General features: G+C 35.8%; 1 protein-coding gene across 5 annotated transcripts in view; it reads right to left on the reverse strand.

Annotated features, from left to right (window-relative positions):
- The window catches only part of NBEA (neurobeachin), a 694224-nt gene that overhangs the window by 93694 nt on the left and 581861 nt on the right, over positions 1-18669 (reverse strand). For all 5 annotated transcript variants that reach the window (XM_078070461.1, XM_078070460.1, XM_078070459.1 and 2 more), the window contains 2 exons: positions 14648-14763; positions 4257-4369 (listed from right to left, as the gene is read on the reverse strand). In XM_078070461.1, the coding sequence (XP_077926587.1) occupies positions 4257-4369; positions 14648-14763 (229 nt within the window). The remainder of the gene's footprint in view (positions 1-4256; positions 4370-14647; positions 14764-18669) is intronic.

Genomic DNA, 18669 nt, shown 5'->3' on the forward strand with positions numbered 1-18669 from the left:
AGTAGCTATGTGCATATAAACCTGTAATTTATTTGGTATTCTCTAGATTATAGAAATTAGAAAGAAGAAACTCTCAGATACACTGTATATTTTTCACTTTATAACAGAGAGCTGTTTGCTGACCACAACTCAGCCCCCTCTCTTTAGGGACAGAAATCCAAATTTCCTTTGGTCAACTTTCAGCCCATCCTTTGGCAGGTGTCTTGTGTGATCCGGACTACCTTTGGCTCCAACCATGGGAAATGACTGGCTCATCGCAAGTGAACACACTCTACCCCTGTTAAGCAGCACCAATGACACACAAGGAGACATTTTTGGGATTTCTAGGAAAGAAAATTTTTTCTGTCTTCCATGAGCGTGACTTTGGTGAGATTCTCTCCCTTCCTTTGGGTTGTATGATGTGAGGTGTGGTACCGAGGCACTCATTTTACTACTATACTGTGCAGAAGTTCTAACTGATGACATAGAATTTCATGAAGCCAGTGTAATGTGGGCGTATAAAGATGAAAAATTTTTTCTTTTATGACTGTATATTTTATTTATTGTATATTTCACAGCTTCTTAATTTTTAATACTTTTTTATGCTTTTTTATTCTTTAGAACATAAAAATTGTTTGGGGCTTCAAATATTGTTAACTGTAACAAATTCTAGAATTATTCACCACTAGAAATTATTCCATGGGTCCCAATCTTTGTTTAGGAACAACTTCTTTTGCTCTTAGAGATTTTTTAGAAGGTTCCTGATTAATAATACTATTTAGATACTCAAATTCTTGCTTGAGCTTTTGAAGATTAACAAACTCTCTATTAAAAATTTCATTTGTAGTATGGATTATACCTACAAGAATTTCATGTGCTTCTTAGTGGTCATCTCATTACAATAATATTTCATTATTAGTAGTTTGTCCTTCCAATTATATTATTATACTTCAAATGTCATTTTCCTAGTAGGTGTATAGTATGATATATTTTCATACATTAAAATCTTGTTTATTAAGGATTTTTATACAGGATAGTTTTGAGTTTCTAGCCCATTTGTAAGAAGTTCCTATTAAGAAATTCAATGAAGCATGGGAACAATGCAAGAGTAATTTATTAACACATCAGGAGGCTTTAATTTGCTAACATTTTCCTATCATGTTAGTCTGACAGAATATAAAGAACAAATTACTAAAGCATGGAACACAGCAGAACTGAAAAAAAAAAGCTATCTATCTTTTAAGAGCTCATGGGTTCAAATGTTCACAACATGAAGGACTCCATGCTTGTGAAAGTATAGTTAGTATTCACGTTGCCTTGTCTGTTTACCTCTTCTACTTATTTAACATTATATAAAATCAGGAGAGCACATGTGAATTACAAAGGGAAATGTTCTGCCAAAAGGAACACAGATTAAATGAATCAGCATTAAAAACCTGAAGAATGTTTACATATTCCAGTTACTTTAGAAACAGTGATTTCCTCACATTTAGTTTATGTCATCTTTTCTATATGGATATACTAAAAATCTATAATTACTAGCAAATATTCTACCATATGCCTTCTCTTATCCGTATTAATCATAATGAAGGCTATATTTTCTTTGGTTGGGACAGTGTTGCAAGAACATTGGAGTCCCATGTCTTCGAGTAGTTAAGTACAAATTCTCCAATTCGGTACAGTCCCCACTATACTGACTTCAGATACGCTGGCCTCAGATTTCTGCGAACTACCTGAGTTTTCATCTCAGCTTGGGACTGGTCTCTTCCCAAGAAGGGCTGTGACTAGGTCTGTTTTATTAACTCCTGTACACCCTTCCACCTAGTACAAGCTTGACGTATATGAAGTGTGTGATGAACATTTGTTGACTGAAAGAATGAATAAATAAACAGAGGAAGTAAAGGAAACTTAACTGAGAAGCTTCCTATCCCCACAATATTCCAGTTGATTTCAAAGAAAAAGGCCTTCTTTCCCTGTTTTTAGAGTAATCTAAAAAAAAAAAAAAAAATCTAACGTAGCCATAGTGGCAGTCAGCTTTTGAGGTTTTAATACCGTGTGTGTATCATGCTACTTGAGAATCTACAATAAATTGTATCATATGTATATTTTATAGTGATTAGTACGTAACAGTCATTTGAATAATGCTAAATAAAACGTATACGGATGAGATTGTGTTAAAGGACTAGTTCGGCAGTTTTTATCCTCACACTTAATGAGTTAGTTTGGTTTTGTTTTATACCCAAAGATCACACTGCAACTTTGGCAAGTCGTGTCAAAAGTGCATACCTTCAAACATTAAAATCCTAATATGAATAAACAGTATGTATTTGTCATCAATATTTGAAAGACAATTCAAAATACATAACTTCTATCAATGATTTACATCATTTTTAAACATACAGTGCTAGCTAATATTGATATGCTAAGCACTATCCCAAGTTCTTTACACGTTTTTTTTTAGTTCTTTACACTTATTAACTCATCAAATCCTCACAAACCCATTATTATTGTCCCTATTTTACAGGTGAAGAAATTGAGGCAAAGAGAAAATTAACCTTGTCTAAGACCCTGAAGCCAGGAAGTGGCACAATTAGGATTTGAACCCAGGCCGTCTAGCTCCGGAGTTCTCATTCCTAACCACTACTCACCGCCTCTCATGTAGTTCTCTCTATATAATATTGGACCTTATTATTTAACTTTGCAGAGATTGGTTTTATGATTCAGATACTTTATAACTAGATTTGCTCCTGGAGGGCAGGCCCCATGAATTACAACCCTTCCATCTACCTGGCCTGAATAATTACTTGTCCATGGTAAATGATGCAAGATTTTTGTTTGGTTCATTTGAATTGGAAAAATTACTGCATTTGAAAACCATATTGGAATTCAGTTGCTAGTACTTTGTTTTCTCCCAGATGTGGGACTCTCAGGTGTGGGCTAACCTCTTAGGTCCCTTTTGTACCTATAATATCATAACTAAAATTAGCAATGAGCTGGCAACGGAGATTTGATAAGGAAGTCACATAAAATAACAGAACTAGAGAGTGAATGACAGATAAGAATATGCAAATATTAGTACACAGGCTTCAAAACGGGCTGAGAAATATTCCATGTGTAATAATCATAGCTAATAATCACGAAGTGCTTCAGTGTGCTAAGAACCATGTCACATTCTTTTAAATGCACATGTCATTTGATCTCTGCAACTGTGTGGCTTAGGATAGTAGTGCTGTTCTCCTATTACAAATGTGGAAACCCGGGCTAAGGGAAAGTGAGTTCAGGTCACACAGCTAGTAAGCGGTGGAATACAAAACTTCAACTTAGGTAGGTCTAGTTTTCAAAGGTAAGAAAGCAGGCAAGAGAAGGTGTGCTGATTAAAAACCATGTGTGGGATCACTTTTAAATTGGCTGCAATGCTTATGCTACCTTGGTTCATGAGCTCCTCAGCCCTCCCCCCACCCAAACCAAACATATACACATATATATGCCTTGTAACCAGCTGTGGAATGCTAAAGCAGGCCACCAAGTATGATAGAAAAGAGAACGAAATTCAGAGTGAATGGCAGCTGAGGCTTAAAATGGCTAAAGTATACATATTAAACTTAACGGTCTGGCTCTGACATTGGCTTAGGCTATAGAGAAGCTTTTTGGGGGCTTAGCTCCTAGTCTTTCACTGCACTTCCAATAATTGAGTATCCCACTTAAGTTTCCTCTGGACAAATGAGGTGAACTAAACACAAATTTGCTTTTTATTCTTATCCCCCATTATGTTTTTCTTTCTCGCCAGTTTTTGGGCCAAATCTCTCTTATATCTTAACAGATCTGTGATGAATTATTGTGTCCTACTTTCTTTTCACTAGGATGTTCCCCTACATAGTGTGTGTGTGTATGTGCATTATGGTCAAGATTACATGTCTTATCACCTAAGAAATATATCACAGAAATAATTTGCAACCATACTTTGTTCTAATTTCAGGTTTTTTACCTTGACCTTTAAAACCAAAGATATATGAGCAACCTCCCCTTACATTTGCTCTTTCTCAAATATGTATTGCATTTTGCCTATGCTAGTACTAATTTATCTTCTTGTAGCTTAAAACCTATGCTAAGAATTGATGAGATTTAGATGTTGACCACAAAAGGAGAAGATCCAGGTTTACTTTCTTACAAACATTAACTGGATATATATATTGGATATATTGGAGATGTATCTGGTAGAAATGCTTTTAGAATCAAGTTTTATGAAGAAAACTGACTTCTATATATTTGAAAGTTACCTTTGATAGATCTCTGAAGTTTCCTGGAAGAGTCAAATCCAATTCTTCTGATTCATAGTTTGTTAATACCCATGGAAACACGGGATATTGGTTCAGGTCATTATATGTCCGTCCTAGTAAAGAAAAAGAGAAATGAAAATCTGTATATGCACTAATTGCTTATGAAATTGTTCTTGTTCTTACATAAGGAAACTACTGGATTTCAGAAAAGAGTAACTCGTTTATTGAACTATGTCTTTGTTTAATCAAAAGCACTCTAATAACAATGCATTTCAAGTGAATTCACTCAATAATAATTAAGAAGTGAGTAACTAGAATTACTTTCTAGAATATAAGCTTGTGGTAGAAACTGAGAGCCATTTATCATAATTCATTTCTCTTCTTGGGCTAGACCACATTTCTCAACCTTCCTTATAAGCAGCTGTGGGCATGGTACTCAGTTCTAATCGACAGAACCTGAGCAGAAGTGATACGTCCCACATCCAGTCCTGACCTAACCTGCCACATGGGTGCCTCCATTCTCCATCGCTTTTCTGCTGGTTCTGATGAAGATATTACTGGTACCTGAAAAGCAGAGCTTCATTGGTGAAGACCCCCGAAAGTGATCATTGATGAGGGATGAGGGATTGATGAGGGATCCTGCCAACCCCCAAAAGTGGTCATGGATGAGGGATCCTGCCGATCTGTACACTTGCAGGTTATGTGATTATCACTACTACAGTGATTATATATCTAGAAATTATATTGCCAGTGTACAGAATACTATATTGAGCTTATATCACGAATTACCAAAACAAGAATAACTTGAGAATGTACAAGTTAACAGCAGTCCTCTGAAGCCAGCAGGAAAAAGTTCAGAGGCAGATGTCTTCCACATCTTTTTCACTCCTTTGGGTTCATGCATTTTGTTTTTGTGTTATGTTGTTTCTCTTTGGTGGAGAGCTGCTGCACCTTTTCTGATAGAATGACTTAAGAGGCTCAGGTGGGCTATCAAAGCACAGTGGGAAGGTAAAAAGTTTAGGGAACGTACAGCACTGGCTCACCCTCATAAACTGGTGCTGAAATAACACATGAGAAGATGAAATCCTGTTGGACAAATCTTGTTGGGCAAGATTTTTTTTTTTTTTTTGCAAAAATATGTTATAATCTGATCATGGGTAACTTTCTAAATTTCCATTTGAATTCACACAAAAGAGTGATTTCCCCAGTATTTAGTGATACGGATTTCACCTAGAATGCTTTAGTGCACACATCCCACAGAGCGTAACCGTGATACAGATACGCACACATTATTTCGTTTGGCATTGAAGAATTGTCATTAAATGATACCTACTTTTTGTAGCAATTGGTATATGCGGTTGTGAAATAGAAAAAAACCCAACCCTGACCCAAGGGAGAACTAAATCTGCTATTACAAGCATCAGGTCAAATTAATTCATTCATTTCATAAACATCTGACCAGGTGAATATTATATCTGTTAATGATACGAATCTCTGCATTTTACAACAAAATGATATATTATTTTAAATGTGTAAATTGATGGAGGTAAGGGATAGAAAGCAGGATGTTGCTTCCACTTTGCACTCCCTGCAATGAGGTGAGAGGCAGGTTAGGTTCCCCTTTGTTCTCCCACGCCAGCACTCAGAGGACGCGGGTTGCCGCTAATACACATCGTTGTTTACTTGTCTGCTTCTCCATCACTCTGTAAACACGTGAATGTAAAATCTAGGGTTTTGCTTCGTTTTTAATCTCAAACATACCGTCTGCCAATAAATGTTTGTTGAAGAAATGAACAGAGAGGTGATAAAAATGGGATAAGATGAACCAAATTTTAGGTAAACAAATAGCCAAGTGAAAAAGGAAAATTGCAGGATAGTCTCTGGCGGATGAGGACTACATAAGGGCAGAGCAGTACAGAGGAGAGAGAATGACACTGCGAACATGCATGTTAAGCTAGAAGGAAATGTCTGCGGCTAGATGGCTCAGCCAATGAATGCACCTGTTTTATGTTTTTAAGTCGACTGTGAAGAATCAGACTGATAAGAATAAACACAAATTCGGAGCCTTTATTAACGTCTCGTGCACGAGAATGTTCTGCTAAAGTAGGGTCACTGTAGAGTACGAAGTGTAAAATTCTAAAATTTGAAATGTATTACTGATAGCTCACGTATATGTCAGTCTAAGACACTTGATGACTCTCAGTTTTTTTCCTATATAGGTATATATATGGAAAGTGCAGATTGGCTAGGCAGAGCTATTTCTGGGATTCAAACTGGGCCCAAAGCATTTTTAGGGTCCTGTCATTTTCTGGGTTACCATTCTACTTAAAAAATCTGTAGGTTTCAATGAAAAATAGGGCTTCAAGTAAATAAGTGTATTTTTATAGAATAATGTTGCTGTTATTTCTGTAACACATATTACTTATATAAATAAAATTAGATACCATAATTGTTTTTAAATTTTCTGATAAGGTTTTATTCCATACATACTAAGGAAAAAAACTGTCAAAATAAAATAAATACAGGGGCGCCTGGGTGGCTCAGTTGGTTAAGCGACTGCCTTCGGCTCAGGTCATGATCCTGGAGTCCCGGGATCGAGTCCCGCATCGGGCTCCCTGCTCGGCAGGGAGCCTGCTTCTCCCTCTGACCCTCCCCCCTCTCATGTGCTCTCTCTCTCTCTCATTCTCTCTGTCTCAAATAAATAAATAAAAAATCTTTAAAAAAAAAAAAAAAAATAAAATAAAATAAAATAAAATAAATACAAAGCCCGTTTATATTGACTTAGTACTTAAATGTATCATGTAAATACAAACATCATAAAAATAGAGACCATATTTGAAGACACCAGCTTTTTAATAGAAATGACTTTCTAATATAGGTATTTCTGGAAAACATGCAGAGAAAGAAACCTTCATCTTTAAAACATACACACAAAATTGATTGATGACCACAGTTATAGCTTATGACAATTGCTCTGTCCTACATTTTTTGTAATCCACTTTTAATAATCTATGGAAGGTTCCTTCAAAATAAATTCTAACAAAAATTTAGCAATTTTTAAATTACTAAAGCTGATAGCACCATTTAAATTCTAATACAAGAAATTTTATAAATCAGTGTGCTTACATATAGTCAAAGCTCTTTAAATAAAAAATTTTCACATAAAAGCTTTACTGTATGGATAGTCAATATAAATTTTTTTAATTTAAATTAAAAATGCTCAATGTATTTAAAAATCACATGGATGAAAAAGAATAAATGGGACTTTGGGATTTTTCATTCATGAATTAGCATTATTACTTAATTATTTTACTGAACAGCTTTGTGAAACGAACAAAAAAAGTGACTGTTTACTACATTAGCAAACAAAGTGAAGTATTTCCAAAGTAATACCTGTTACTTGGAGGTACCTATTTATCAACCGTTCTGTTTTTTGCTTTTTATGTTTTGTGTGGTTTTTTTTAGGATAATTGAAGTTTAGTAAATAACCTTGTGCTGTAATTGATAGGGTTCTTTCCTTTTCCAGCAGTGGTAAGTGATGATTTTTTTTTTTTTTTACTAACTATGCTTATAAGGTTTTATCTTAGAAGATGAATATTAAATATTGCAAGCCTATGACACTAATCTACTCAAACAATAAAAGTGAAGCACAGTAAATGAGATCTCAGAAACACTGGATATGTTTCTTCATTTAAAAAAAAACTTTTTAATTAAACCATCCAATTTAATGTTTTTATATGGCACTTTAGTTTTGAAGGTAAAGTGATCTAGAGACAGCTGACAAAGAAATTATAACTGCAATTCCTTGGTGAAAATGTTAATGACAGCAAAATATTGTTTAATTAGATGATTGCAGCATCTGGATTAACACTCTTTAAGAGTGATGTTCCTGTGCTTGTCTGCTTCTTCACACTTTACAGACATTTTGTCATCTCTAGGTCATTAGGAAAGAATTTTTAATGATTTTTCTAGAAGCAAGCAGTTCAAGTTACATCTAATTAGATGACAATAATAAGCCCAACACATGCAGTAGCTAAATATATACATAATTAACCAGGGAGGGCTTGTACATCACAGAGTAAAAAAGTGGAAAATGCTAAACAGGAGAAAAAGGTTGGGGTTGGGGAAGTTGTGCTGAATTCATTAGCTGATCATATGACACACAACTCAAATACCTTAAAAAAAATTCTTAGACCTAACAGAATCATTTATACAAAGCTATGTTAGCAATCACTCTATTTCCTTAAATGCAAGAATGCCAGATTTTAACGTCTTGTTCATGGTAGTATCTAATAAGGTATAAAATGAGGCATAGGTTGTATCTTTCAGAACACAATGAACAGAAATCGGGTCAATGCCAGGAATTAGAGGTTGAAGCCATATTTTTATTTGAACTCTAAGCATCATTAAAATTCTTCTACATGTAAAAAAAAAAAAAAGAAAGAAAAGAAAAAAATTCTTCTACATAAATCTTCCAAAACTTAAGTTCTTTGAAAATAAAAAAAGCATGGGTTTCAAAAATAGTTACATAAATTATACCAGAGTCCTGAGCTAGACTTTCATGTAGTTTTAAAAATCATGTCTTCCAAGAATATTTAATGAAATAAAAAAAGAATCTGAACTTGTATGTGTAGCAGGTTCCCAATGAGACAGCACACATGGAAAAAGAAAAAGGAGGAAAACCACTAACATTGTTAAATGGGATGTATACAATGCTAGGCTTATGAGTGAGTTAATTTTTTAATTACTCTTTCCCGTATTTCCAATTTTCTATATTGAGTATTTATTAAATTTGTAAGTAGAACAAACTGAAGGCCATGAAAACACGTGTGGGCTTTTAGGTGCCTTTTAGAAACAGTATGTTTTCTGAATTTTTGATAAACTTCTTTTACTACGTAAAGTATTTTTAACAAAACTCACCTATATATAATAAAATGTGTGTTTATTTATATGCAATTATGTATATTGTATATAAATAAACATGAGGGTCTAAAAAAATCTAACAATGCATTAATACTAAGACACTGCTGCTATATGCTTTATACAGAGTTTCTTTTTTAAAAGCATCTAGAAAGGAGAACAGCAAAATTCGCCGAGTATGACAGACCTCAAAAAAATGGAGAACAAGAAATGGGGCATAAATGTATTTTGTATTTCATGTTAAAATAATATTCTGGAGAAAAAAGGTAAGTCTGAGAGTGTAATACAGGAACCAAATTTTTTTTTACAGAAAATGTAGATTTACTAAGTCACATTAGTCTGTAGTTTTAAAAATGTGAAGCCAAGAAAGATTGTTTCATCTTTCTAGATTCCCATTCTGTAACCCTTCTCTTTAATCCAGGAAATTTAAAGAATCTCTCATCTAGCAATTCCAGTAAATTCACATAACAGATCTCACAATCAAGCAAAACACTTGCAAAGTTTAAGTATTCAATCAGTTCAATTTGAGGGGTATTTACTTGGCAAAACCTTTTTTATTTTTATTTTTTTTTCTGTAGCGATCTCGTAATCTCATTAGAAAGATGAAATACAGACATAAAATGCTAAGGCCACATTACCATTAAGTGCCAAAACGTGTGATCCAGACAGTGCCATAGAAGGGGTGAGTGCTACAGAAGATTAATACGATTATCTTTAGGTATGTCTTTTAAAGAATATACATGTAGTGCAGTGGTTCTCAAAGTGCGGACCCTAGACCAGTGGCATCAGCATCGCCTGGGGATTTGTTAGAAATGCAAATTCTTGAGCCCCATCTTCAACCTACTGAGTCAGAACCTGTGGGGATGGGGCCCAACGACCCGTGTGGGAGCAAGCCTTCCAGGTGATTCTGGGAACCACGAGTATCCTGGACGCTGGGTTGGTGGCCATGTTGCGGTATTGTGGTGGGTGGTACTCAGCTAAGTTCCTCCCCAGGAGTTGCCATTATCAGAAGAAAGCCCCCTCGCCCAAGGTCTGTCTCCTTCCCAGGAGCCTGCATCCAGTGACAGCAGTGTGGAGAAGGTAATGAGGCCTGGCCCCCTTGCTTCAAGGCAAGACGACTCTGAAGGGTTATCCTAGCTTCTGGCTCCCTGTGGGACCTGCTGAGGCCTTTGCTGCACTGCCTTGGGTTCAATTTCTCTTTAGTGAAGCTTCTCTATAAACCATCAGCTAAACCTTCAAGGCTGGTGCTCAATACAAGATGGCACTCCTAGTTAAAACTTCAGAATGATGGCCAGGGAAGAACTAGCAGGAATATATCCAGGGAGGGTACCTCAGGATATTTACATTTGTAACTATTTTTAACTGTCCTTCTATTTCTGTATAAAGGTTCATGTTGCCTGGATCATCATTAATGTAGATAAAATCCTTGAAGAGCTAACTCAAAGCCCACCTTTTCTACAAGACTTCCCTTTGGTAGACTGGCTTATCCTCATCTCCCACTTCTGTAAACTTTTAGGACTGTTAATGGAATGTAACTGCATGCCCTCTTGTATGTTCTAAATGTCTTTATATGCAAATATTGTTCTGATAATTAGGTCTTAAATGGCTAGGGCAATGGTGCTCAAACTGCATATGCATAAAACCACTTAGAAGGCTTGCCGAAGCACAGATTGCTGGGCCCCACTCCCGGGGTTCCTGATTCAGAAGGTTTGAAGAGGAGTCTGAGGATATACATCTCCAACGAGTCCCCAAGTGATACCGACACTGCCGGTCAGGGGGCCACACTTTTCAACCACTGAACACACAGTGTTCACATCACAGTGATTTCTACTTTTTGTATAATGACATGGTATATGGAGTCATGCACTTCTCTCTCTCCCTCTCTCTCTTTCCCCCTCTCCCATTCTCTTTTAGCCAAACCTGCTGCCACTACTCTAATCTAGCTCTTCACCCCACGTCTTCTTTTCTCTTGGAATGCCCTCTGTTTACTTTCTAGTGAATTCTTTCTCATATTACAATTTCCAACTTAAGTGTTACCTATGAGAAGCTTTTCCAGATCTCTTAGTTGTAAGTAATGCTGTCTAGACCTGTGACTTTGTATATTCTTCCATTCTAATAATGATCCCTTTCTCCTGGAATTGCTGGAGTGCATGGGCGTTTTGCTGACTACACCATGATCTCTTCAAAGGCAGAAGCCATACTTTAGTCTTCTCTGCAGTGTCAGCACCGGCATGTGTGCTCAGAACTATTTACTAAAGAACTGAAAAAATTGACTTCATATCTGGAGACCTGTCGAACTCTCCTATCAACAGTTCTCCCCAACTTTAGGCTATCTCATTTCTGATTCAGGCCATCCATAGTTACCAGTTTAATTTTCCTAAAACTCCACATTGCATCCCCTTCTACTCCAAAATCATACTGACTCCTAAGAGTCTAAGATCAGGCTCTTTGTAATCTGGCTTTTACTGATGGCTCCAATATTATCTCCTCTTATTCTCTGTTCCAGCCAAGATATGGTACTCATGTCCACTGAACACATCACATATCCGACTGGCAGAAATTTGTAAAGCTCTGCTCTTTTTTTCCTCCCCAAAGACATATTTAAAATTCCTCCACTCTGCTTAGCTCTCACAGCATTCATTATTTACAACTCTTATTCAGCACTTAATATCAGCTCTTAAAATGCTCTCATTTATGTATATTTCATTTACCCATCCAGTTGTAAGTGCTCTGCTTTCCTAGTCCCAATTTTATACTACTTTTTTATCCCACTGTCTACAACAGACAGGCTTTAATGTTTAGTTACAATCACTGTAAAGGAGAAGCCTAATAAATTCTTTTAAAAAGAGCCAGTGGCCTCTACACTCTTTATGTCATCAAGTAAAACAGACCCCAATGATTCAAAAGAGAGTAGAATGGCACTTAAATATCCCTTATGACCTGCATGCTCTGGCTCAGAAACCCAAAGACTGTCTCAAACAGAAACACACACACACACACACACACACACACGTGTCTGTATCGCTCAGGTGTAGATTTCAGAAGGGATCACAATGTTATCTCTATCCAGACTGCAATCTTTCCGAGCTTGACAGAGAAAGAAACTCCCAGAAAGCAACAGGCGTGTCGTGGGCAATGGTTATAGGTGGTACTGTCCCATACTGTGGGAAGTACATCTGACATCAGTAAAATATAGTGGGAAAGGATGGAGACTAGAAGAGTCCTTTAAAAAATGACCTAGACCACATTCCAACCAGAAAGACAGCTAGGATCCCATCTTAGAATAGCAGGACAGCTTAATATGAATGCCAGCTCGCCCGGAAACTGAGTTGTGAGTGAGGGCTAGCCCCTCGTCTTCCAGTTTTACATACAATAGCTCCAAGTAGCTAGCACAGCCAAGGAAAAAATCATACGCCCATCTATGACATATGGTAGACAATGAGCATTGATAGATTTCTCAAGGATAACTCAAAAACTTAACACACTGAATATGGAAAAATACTGCAGAAAACTGGAAAGAGAACAAACATTATTCTAAAAATCAGGTAAAGATCCATGTAGCTGAAAGTAATATACTGCACTAACAAGAAGAAAATTTAAATAGGGTGTGAAATCCTTCATAATATGCAAAATGTATGGACTCCAAAAAATAAGAGTTTAATAAGAATATGGATTCTAAGTAGTAAATCATATTGACAGAGATAGGCAATGAATGAGGAGTAAATTGAGTTAAAGTTGAGAGTTCAATGTTGATTCATTTTTGAGTTCAAAAATAAGAGAAATATATTTTAGAAGGTTTTTAAAAATTTAAACATATCTCTAGGAGCATTAGTAACAAGATGCCTACATTCTAAATCACTAACAAAGTGGGCAAAAATGTGTAAGGCTAAAGAAAAACAAAAGAATACAAAAAACAAGAAAACATTTTAAAAACAATAGTATAAAATGAGATGATAGAAGACCAAACATATCATTTATTACACAAGAGATGTGAACATATTAAATATGGTTACTGAAAGATTAAGGTCCAAGATAGGGTTAAAACTTGAAATTCCGCCTATGCTCTAGGACAAAGTTGGCACATCTGAGATTCTATCTTTCTTCTCTTTGGCACTGAAGCTTCTTTCTGCTACATTGTGCTGTTAGTTGAATACGCTAATGAAGTTTTTACATTTACATTAAGTCCACTCTATCTATACATGTAAATAGTATGTGCTAATTAAACAGTATAACCCATTTCCTATGTCTTTGAAGGAGTAAATAGGTTTCTTTAAGATATAAACATCATGTACTCTGATGTACACTGATGTACGAGTGTGTATATCTTGAAGTGTGTATTTCTTCATATACGTGAAGATATATGTATATAATGGAGACGTGTATAAAATATATACTAAAATTTAATTTATGTAATAATCCTTTGGGTGTACCTCTAGTATCCTATTAGCAAAGGCATTAACATTACAATATGCTTTAAATGATTAAAGTGCAAAACCATTTCCAACAACTCTTTTATCCCTTTTTGTTCACAAATTGTGTTCTCTTGCCTACTGAATACATATCTGTATTATCCATATTTAGTATGTATAATCCCTAAAGCATCCATATTGACCCATATATGATCAATTTAAAGAGTGCTATTATGCAGTTATCCTTTAAAGCAATGATTCAGAGAACATGACTCTAAATTCATGGTTCTGGGCCTTTATTCATAATAGAACAATAACCAAAAGGAAGCATGTGTATTTATGTAGTTACTTCAATTTATCTGATTCCAAAAAGTTTTTGTAGAGCCTGATTTATAGAAGTAAACTTTTTGTAATTCAACTTGAATAAGGGCTTCTGGAGCTTAATTTAGGAAAAAAGAAAGAGGTACTTAAATCTCATAAACATGCTTAACCACTGACAGCCCCAGATTTAGCACAAAAACAAAGCCACTGCCTTCTTCTAATTTACAAGCGTGGTACTGCTGAGGCTGATGGCAGTTACTCATCATTTAGAAATCCAATCTGATTTTATATTTTTATTTGAAGATTTTAAGAAAAAAAAAAAGATCCTGTAACCCAATCATGCCATAATCCAGGTGACATCTGTACTAGGCAGAATCCTGTTGTTATTCTCCTGTCTAGCTGCTATTGCTGAGAATGACAAAGTAGGGAAATTACATTTTCCCATTATTATTTCCAGACATTTTCTGGCAATGGTTTGTTGACTCTAATAAACCTTCAGACAAAGCTGTCAGCAAAGGAAATGGCAAAAGGAGAGCAAGGAAAAGCCTCTTCAACAACAAATGCATCTAAAACCTCAGTACCAGCCTGTAGAGTTTCTGATAACATTTAACGTGAGTGCTTCAATATTTATTCTAACGTTGTATTTGAATTCCAAGGAAAAAATGTATTCCATCAAGTCATATTACCAACGATTCTGATGAATACAAACATATTATGAAATTAAAGAATGAGATCTCTTACCTGCTATAGTGTTAAGGAACATCAAATATTCGAAGTTTGAAATTTCCCTTCTTTGCCAACGCTGAGTCATGTTGGAAGATTTATAAAGCTGCCGAGGAGTGGCCAGTGATATCCTCCTAGCAATTAAGCAAACAGTAACAAATGTAGTCTCTTTTAACTCCTGACTTTTATTTTTATTTTTTTTTAAAGATTTTATTTATTTATTTGACAGAGAGAGACACAGCGAGAGAGGGAACACAAGCAGGGGGAGTGGGAGAGGGAGAAGCAGGCTTCCCGCTGAGCAGGGAGCCCGATGCGGGGCTCGATCCCAGGACCCTGGGATCATGACCTGAGCCGAAGGCAGACACTGAACGACTGAGCCACCCAGGTGCCCCTACTGACTTTTAAAAATCAGTATTAACTAATACATTGGTTTAATATCAATCCATTTAAAGTAACTTATGGTTTATCCTTAGGGAAATTTAAAATACGTTTTAATTGTAGATATTAGCAATCTTCGAAAATTCTACTATAGAAAAGATACATTTAGTGACTCAGGATAAACCAATATGAAAACACCTATTTGTATAATATGGCTGCAAATGGGTATTTTACAAATCAACAAGAACAATAAACATAAAACTACACTCAAGATAAGTAAAGTAGCTTTAAAACAATAGAGCAAATCTTTTCCATGCTAATAAGCTAAGTAGGTATAGGTAGTCAGGTACCATCTTGCAAGCATTTGACTTAAACTTCATGTAATAATGGCGGCCACTGACCCCTCCACCCCTGCCCCCACACAGAGTGTGCGTCTGTGTACAGCTCTACCCACACCACACGTAGCCCTCTCATGATTTAAAAAAACAAGCTGGGAACTTTGAAAACATATGAATTCAGAAGAAGGGACATGGGAATAGCTGAAGGGAATAAAATCAGGACAATCTATATACATGATGAACCTTTTGAGGTTCATTGTGTTCATCTAAGAAATAATGGAAGTGAGCTGTATTTTAAAAGTGTGATAAGGCTACTGAGTTTCTGGAATGATCATCACCTAAGACAAAGGTTCCTAACCTTTTTCAATACATGCTACCCTTAGTGTGTCAGGAATTTTTCATGTCGTCCCTAGCCCAAAAGAAATACCTAACAGTTCTGTTTAAGTAGTTAGAGCTAAATAACACGTAAGTCTGTTCGAAAATACTCCTAAACTGAAAGAAAAACAGTATTTTTACTTCATTCTTAAATAACCACGATTACTTACTAAAGGGATGTGTGCACCTGCTGGACACGGCCGAGCTCCTTAAGCCTCGGGAGTCACATCTGACCCCACCACCTACATCTGTTCCACACGGAGTTTCATGCAGCTCTTGTTTCTTATCATAGCAACTGCCCAAAACTAGTTCCACAAAGCTAAGACGTCACTGAAAAGAATGCAGTGCTATCTAATGTTGAAACGTAGAACTAACTTGAGCAATAGTCTGTGTGCTGGCAGATGTTGCTCTGTTTCCCTAAAAGGATGAATTGCCTTGCAGCAACCTGTGAGTTCACTGTGGCATCCCAGGGTTCCTTGACACTCAGTTTGGGAACTGCAAACTTAAGACTACTTCTGTTTCATTTCCAAATTTTTCTATTCACATGGAATCTTAATAGGTACTGTTCTTGTACATAGAGCTAAAATATGTTTAGTTGAGGAAAAGGAGGGAGGGAGGAAGGATGGAAAGGAACTTGTTATCTCAAATTCAAATGTGAATTAAGAATTTCAGAATAATTAGGTGTAACTCAATGTTTAAAATATTGACATTTTTGAATAACTTTCCTAGCAACATATATTTGAGTCGTACTGACTCCAAAGGAAGCATATGAGTCTAATGATTCACTTCAGTGCAATGGTAAATGGTACAGATGTTTCATACTTCAATTCACGGAACACTACATCAAAAACTAATGATGTAATGTATGGTGATTAACATAACATAATAAAATAAAATAAATGTTCTAGTACAATTCTAAAATTCAGTACATTCCTCAATTAATTTGTAATATGATTTTCACAGTGCTTCCAGATTTTGATCCATACTGGTACCAAGATTCAAAATCTTCCCAGCTATTTTATGTTATAAACTTTAGCCCTGACCCTGACATTGTCATGGCAACATGCTAGTCTCTGAATTATCAAGGAATTAATAAACTATGCTTAGTCCAATTTTCATTGTGCTATTATTATAATCATATGCCTGGTCTAATTTGCACAGTATTACCATTATAATCATATTTTCACTATTCTGACTAAAATTTTTACCTGCGGCATGCTCAGATAAGTCTGCTAAAAGCAATGTATATAATAAAGTTTTGAATTCCTTTGTTGACATTTTGAACCCAAACAATTTAAGAAGAAAATTGCTGATCTGGAAATAATTCTGACCATCAAAAACACTCCCAGATCAAAAATCAAACAAATCCTACTAAGTATAAATAATGGAAATCATAGGAGAAAGTTACTAAATCACTCTTAGAGTATGTGATGGTGAAGAAAAATGTGGCCATGGGAAATGAATTGAGAAAAGCCGATTATAAGCAGGTCCAGGGAAAGGATAATTTTTTCCTGTTTACTGCTCCGTCTTTCCCACTAAAACTCATTGAGAGCAGGAACCTTGTTTTACTTACTGTTATATGCTTAGCATTTAGCAGTGCTTAGTATATAGTGGGGTCTTGGTAAGTACATACTACATGACTTGAATTACTGGTCACCCTAAAAGAAAAAAATGGCTGAAGAGAGAGGTGATGATAAAAAATTAAATAATTCAATCACATGAAGAAGAAAAAATGGGAAACAGTAAATCAATGGGGCTTTCTAAAATAACCCATAACCACTTTAGATATTAGAATGAGGATGGTTGGTATGTATTTGGGCTATAGTAGGATGCTTTTAGAAGTAGGGGATAAGGTGAAGACAAAATTGCCCTCTGAGAATGAAAACTATTAAGTACCATTAACAAAAGGTGACCATTTAAAATCACACAACCAGGTGTGTCCTTAGTAAGTGAAGAATCTGATTAAATCCAAAGTTAATTGATCGTACTATCTGAATAGAAAAATACATTAACCAAACACTGCTAATCAACATGGAATCTAGAATATGGGCATGTTTTTGCCAGTATTTTTCCATTACTGTGCAGGGGCAAGGTGTTGTTCTTATGACCAACGTGGGAAACCGTGACAGATGACACAGGATAGAAATTGAGAGTGAGCTATGATCTTGGGCAAGATAAGTTACTTGTCTAAATCAAAATTTTCTTCTCTGTAAAATGGAGTAAGAGTCACATTGTTTTAGGAATGTGGTTCTTTTAAGAATTAAGGGTGGAGAGCTCCATTTTGCCATGGGAGAACACAGGGAGAAAATGTCTATCTGTGAATCAGGAAGCAGGTTGTAGTCAGACCCCAAATTTGCTGGCATCTTGATCTTAGACTTCCTAGCCTCCAGAATCTCAAGAAATTAGTTTTTATTGTTTGTAAGCCAAAAATCAATCAATCAATCAATCAATCAAGGAAATAATGCTTATAAACCAAAACAAAGTATAGTCCCTGGCACAGGGGACGTTCTCAGTAAATGACAGCTATGGATATTAATTAATTAAAGAGGCATTCATTAGGCTATGCTGGCTTAATGGATATATTCCTTTCGTTCTAAAAGGACAAAGCAACAATCTGATTTGTAATGTGATCTCTTTGGTGGGCTTGCCCAAGGAGTGGCTTAAATGATATGTGAAGTCAATTATTCCAGCAGTATACCTGCCTTTGAATTTGGTAAAATTTTTTTTGTTTATAAATCTTATGGATTTAGCTTAGAGTAAGTTCCCTAGAGTTTGATAAACTCTGCTTAAACTGATAAAACCCAATGTCAAGAAAACAAAGCAGAGAATGAAGCCCTTGGTGATTCTACCATGATACTCTCAGCTGGAAGGCTTCCACTGGTAGGATCCAGACATTGTCCCTTCTCTTTTTTTTTTTTTTAAAGACTTTATTTATTTATTTGAGAGAGA

This window comes from Halichoerus grypus, chromosome 4 (assembly GCF_964656455.1).
Source record: "Halichoerus grypus chromosome 4, mHalGry1.hap1.1, whole genome shotgun sequence".
NCBI lineage: Eukaryota > Metazoa > Chordata > Mammalia > Carnivora > Phocidae > Halichoerus > Halichoerus grypus.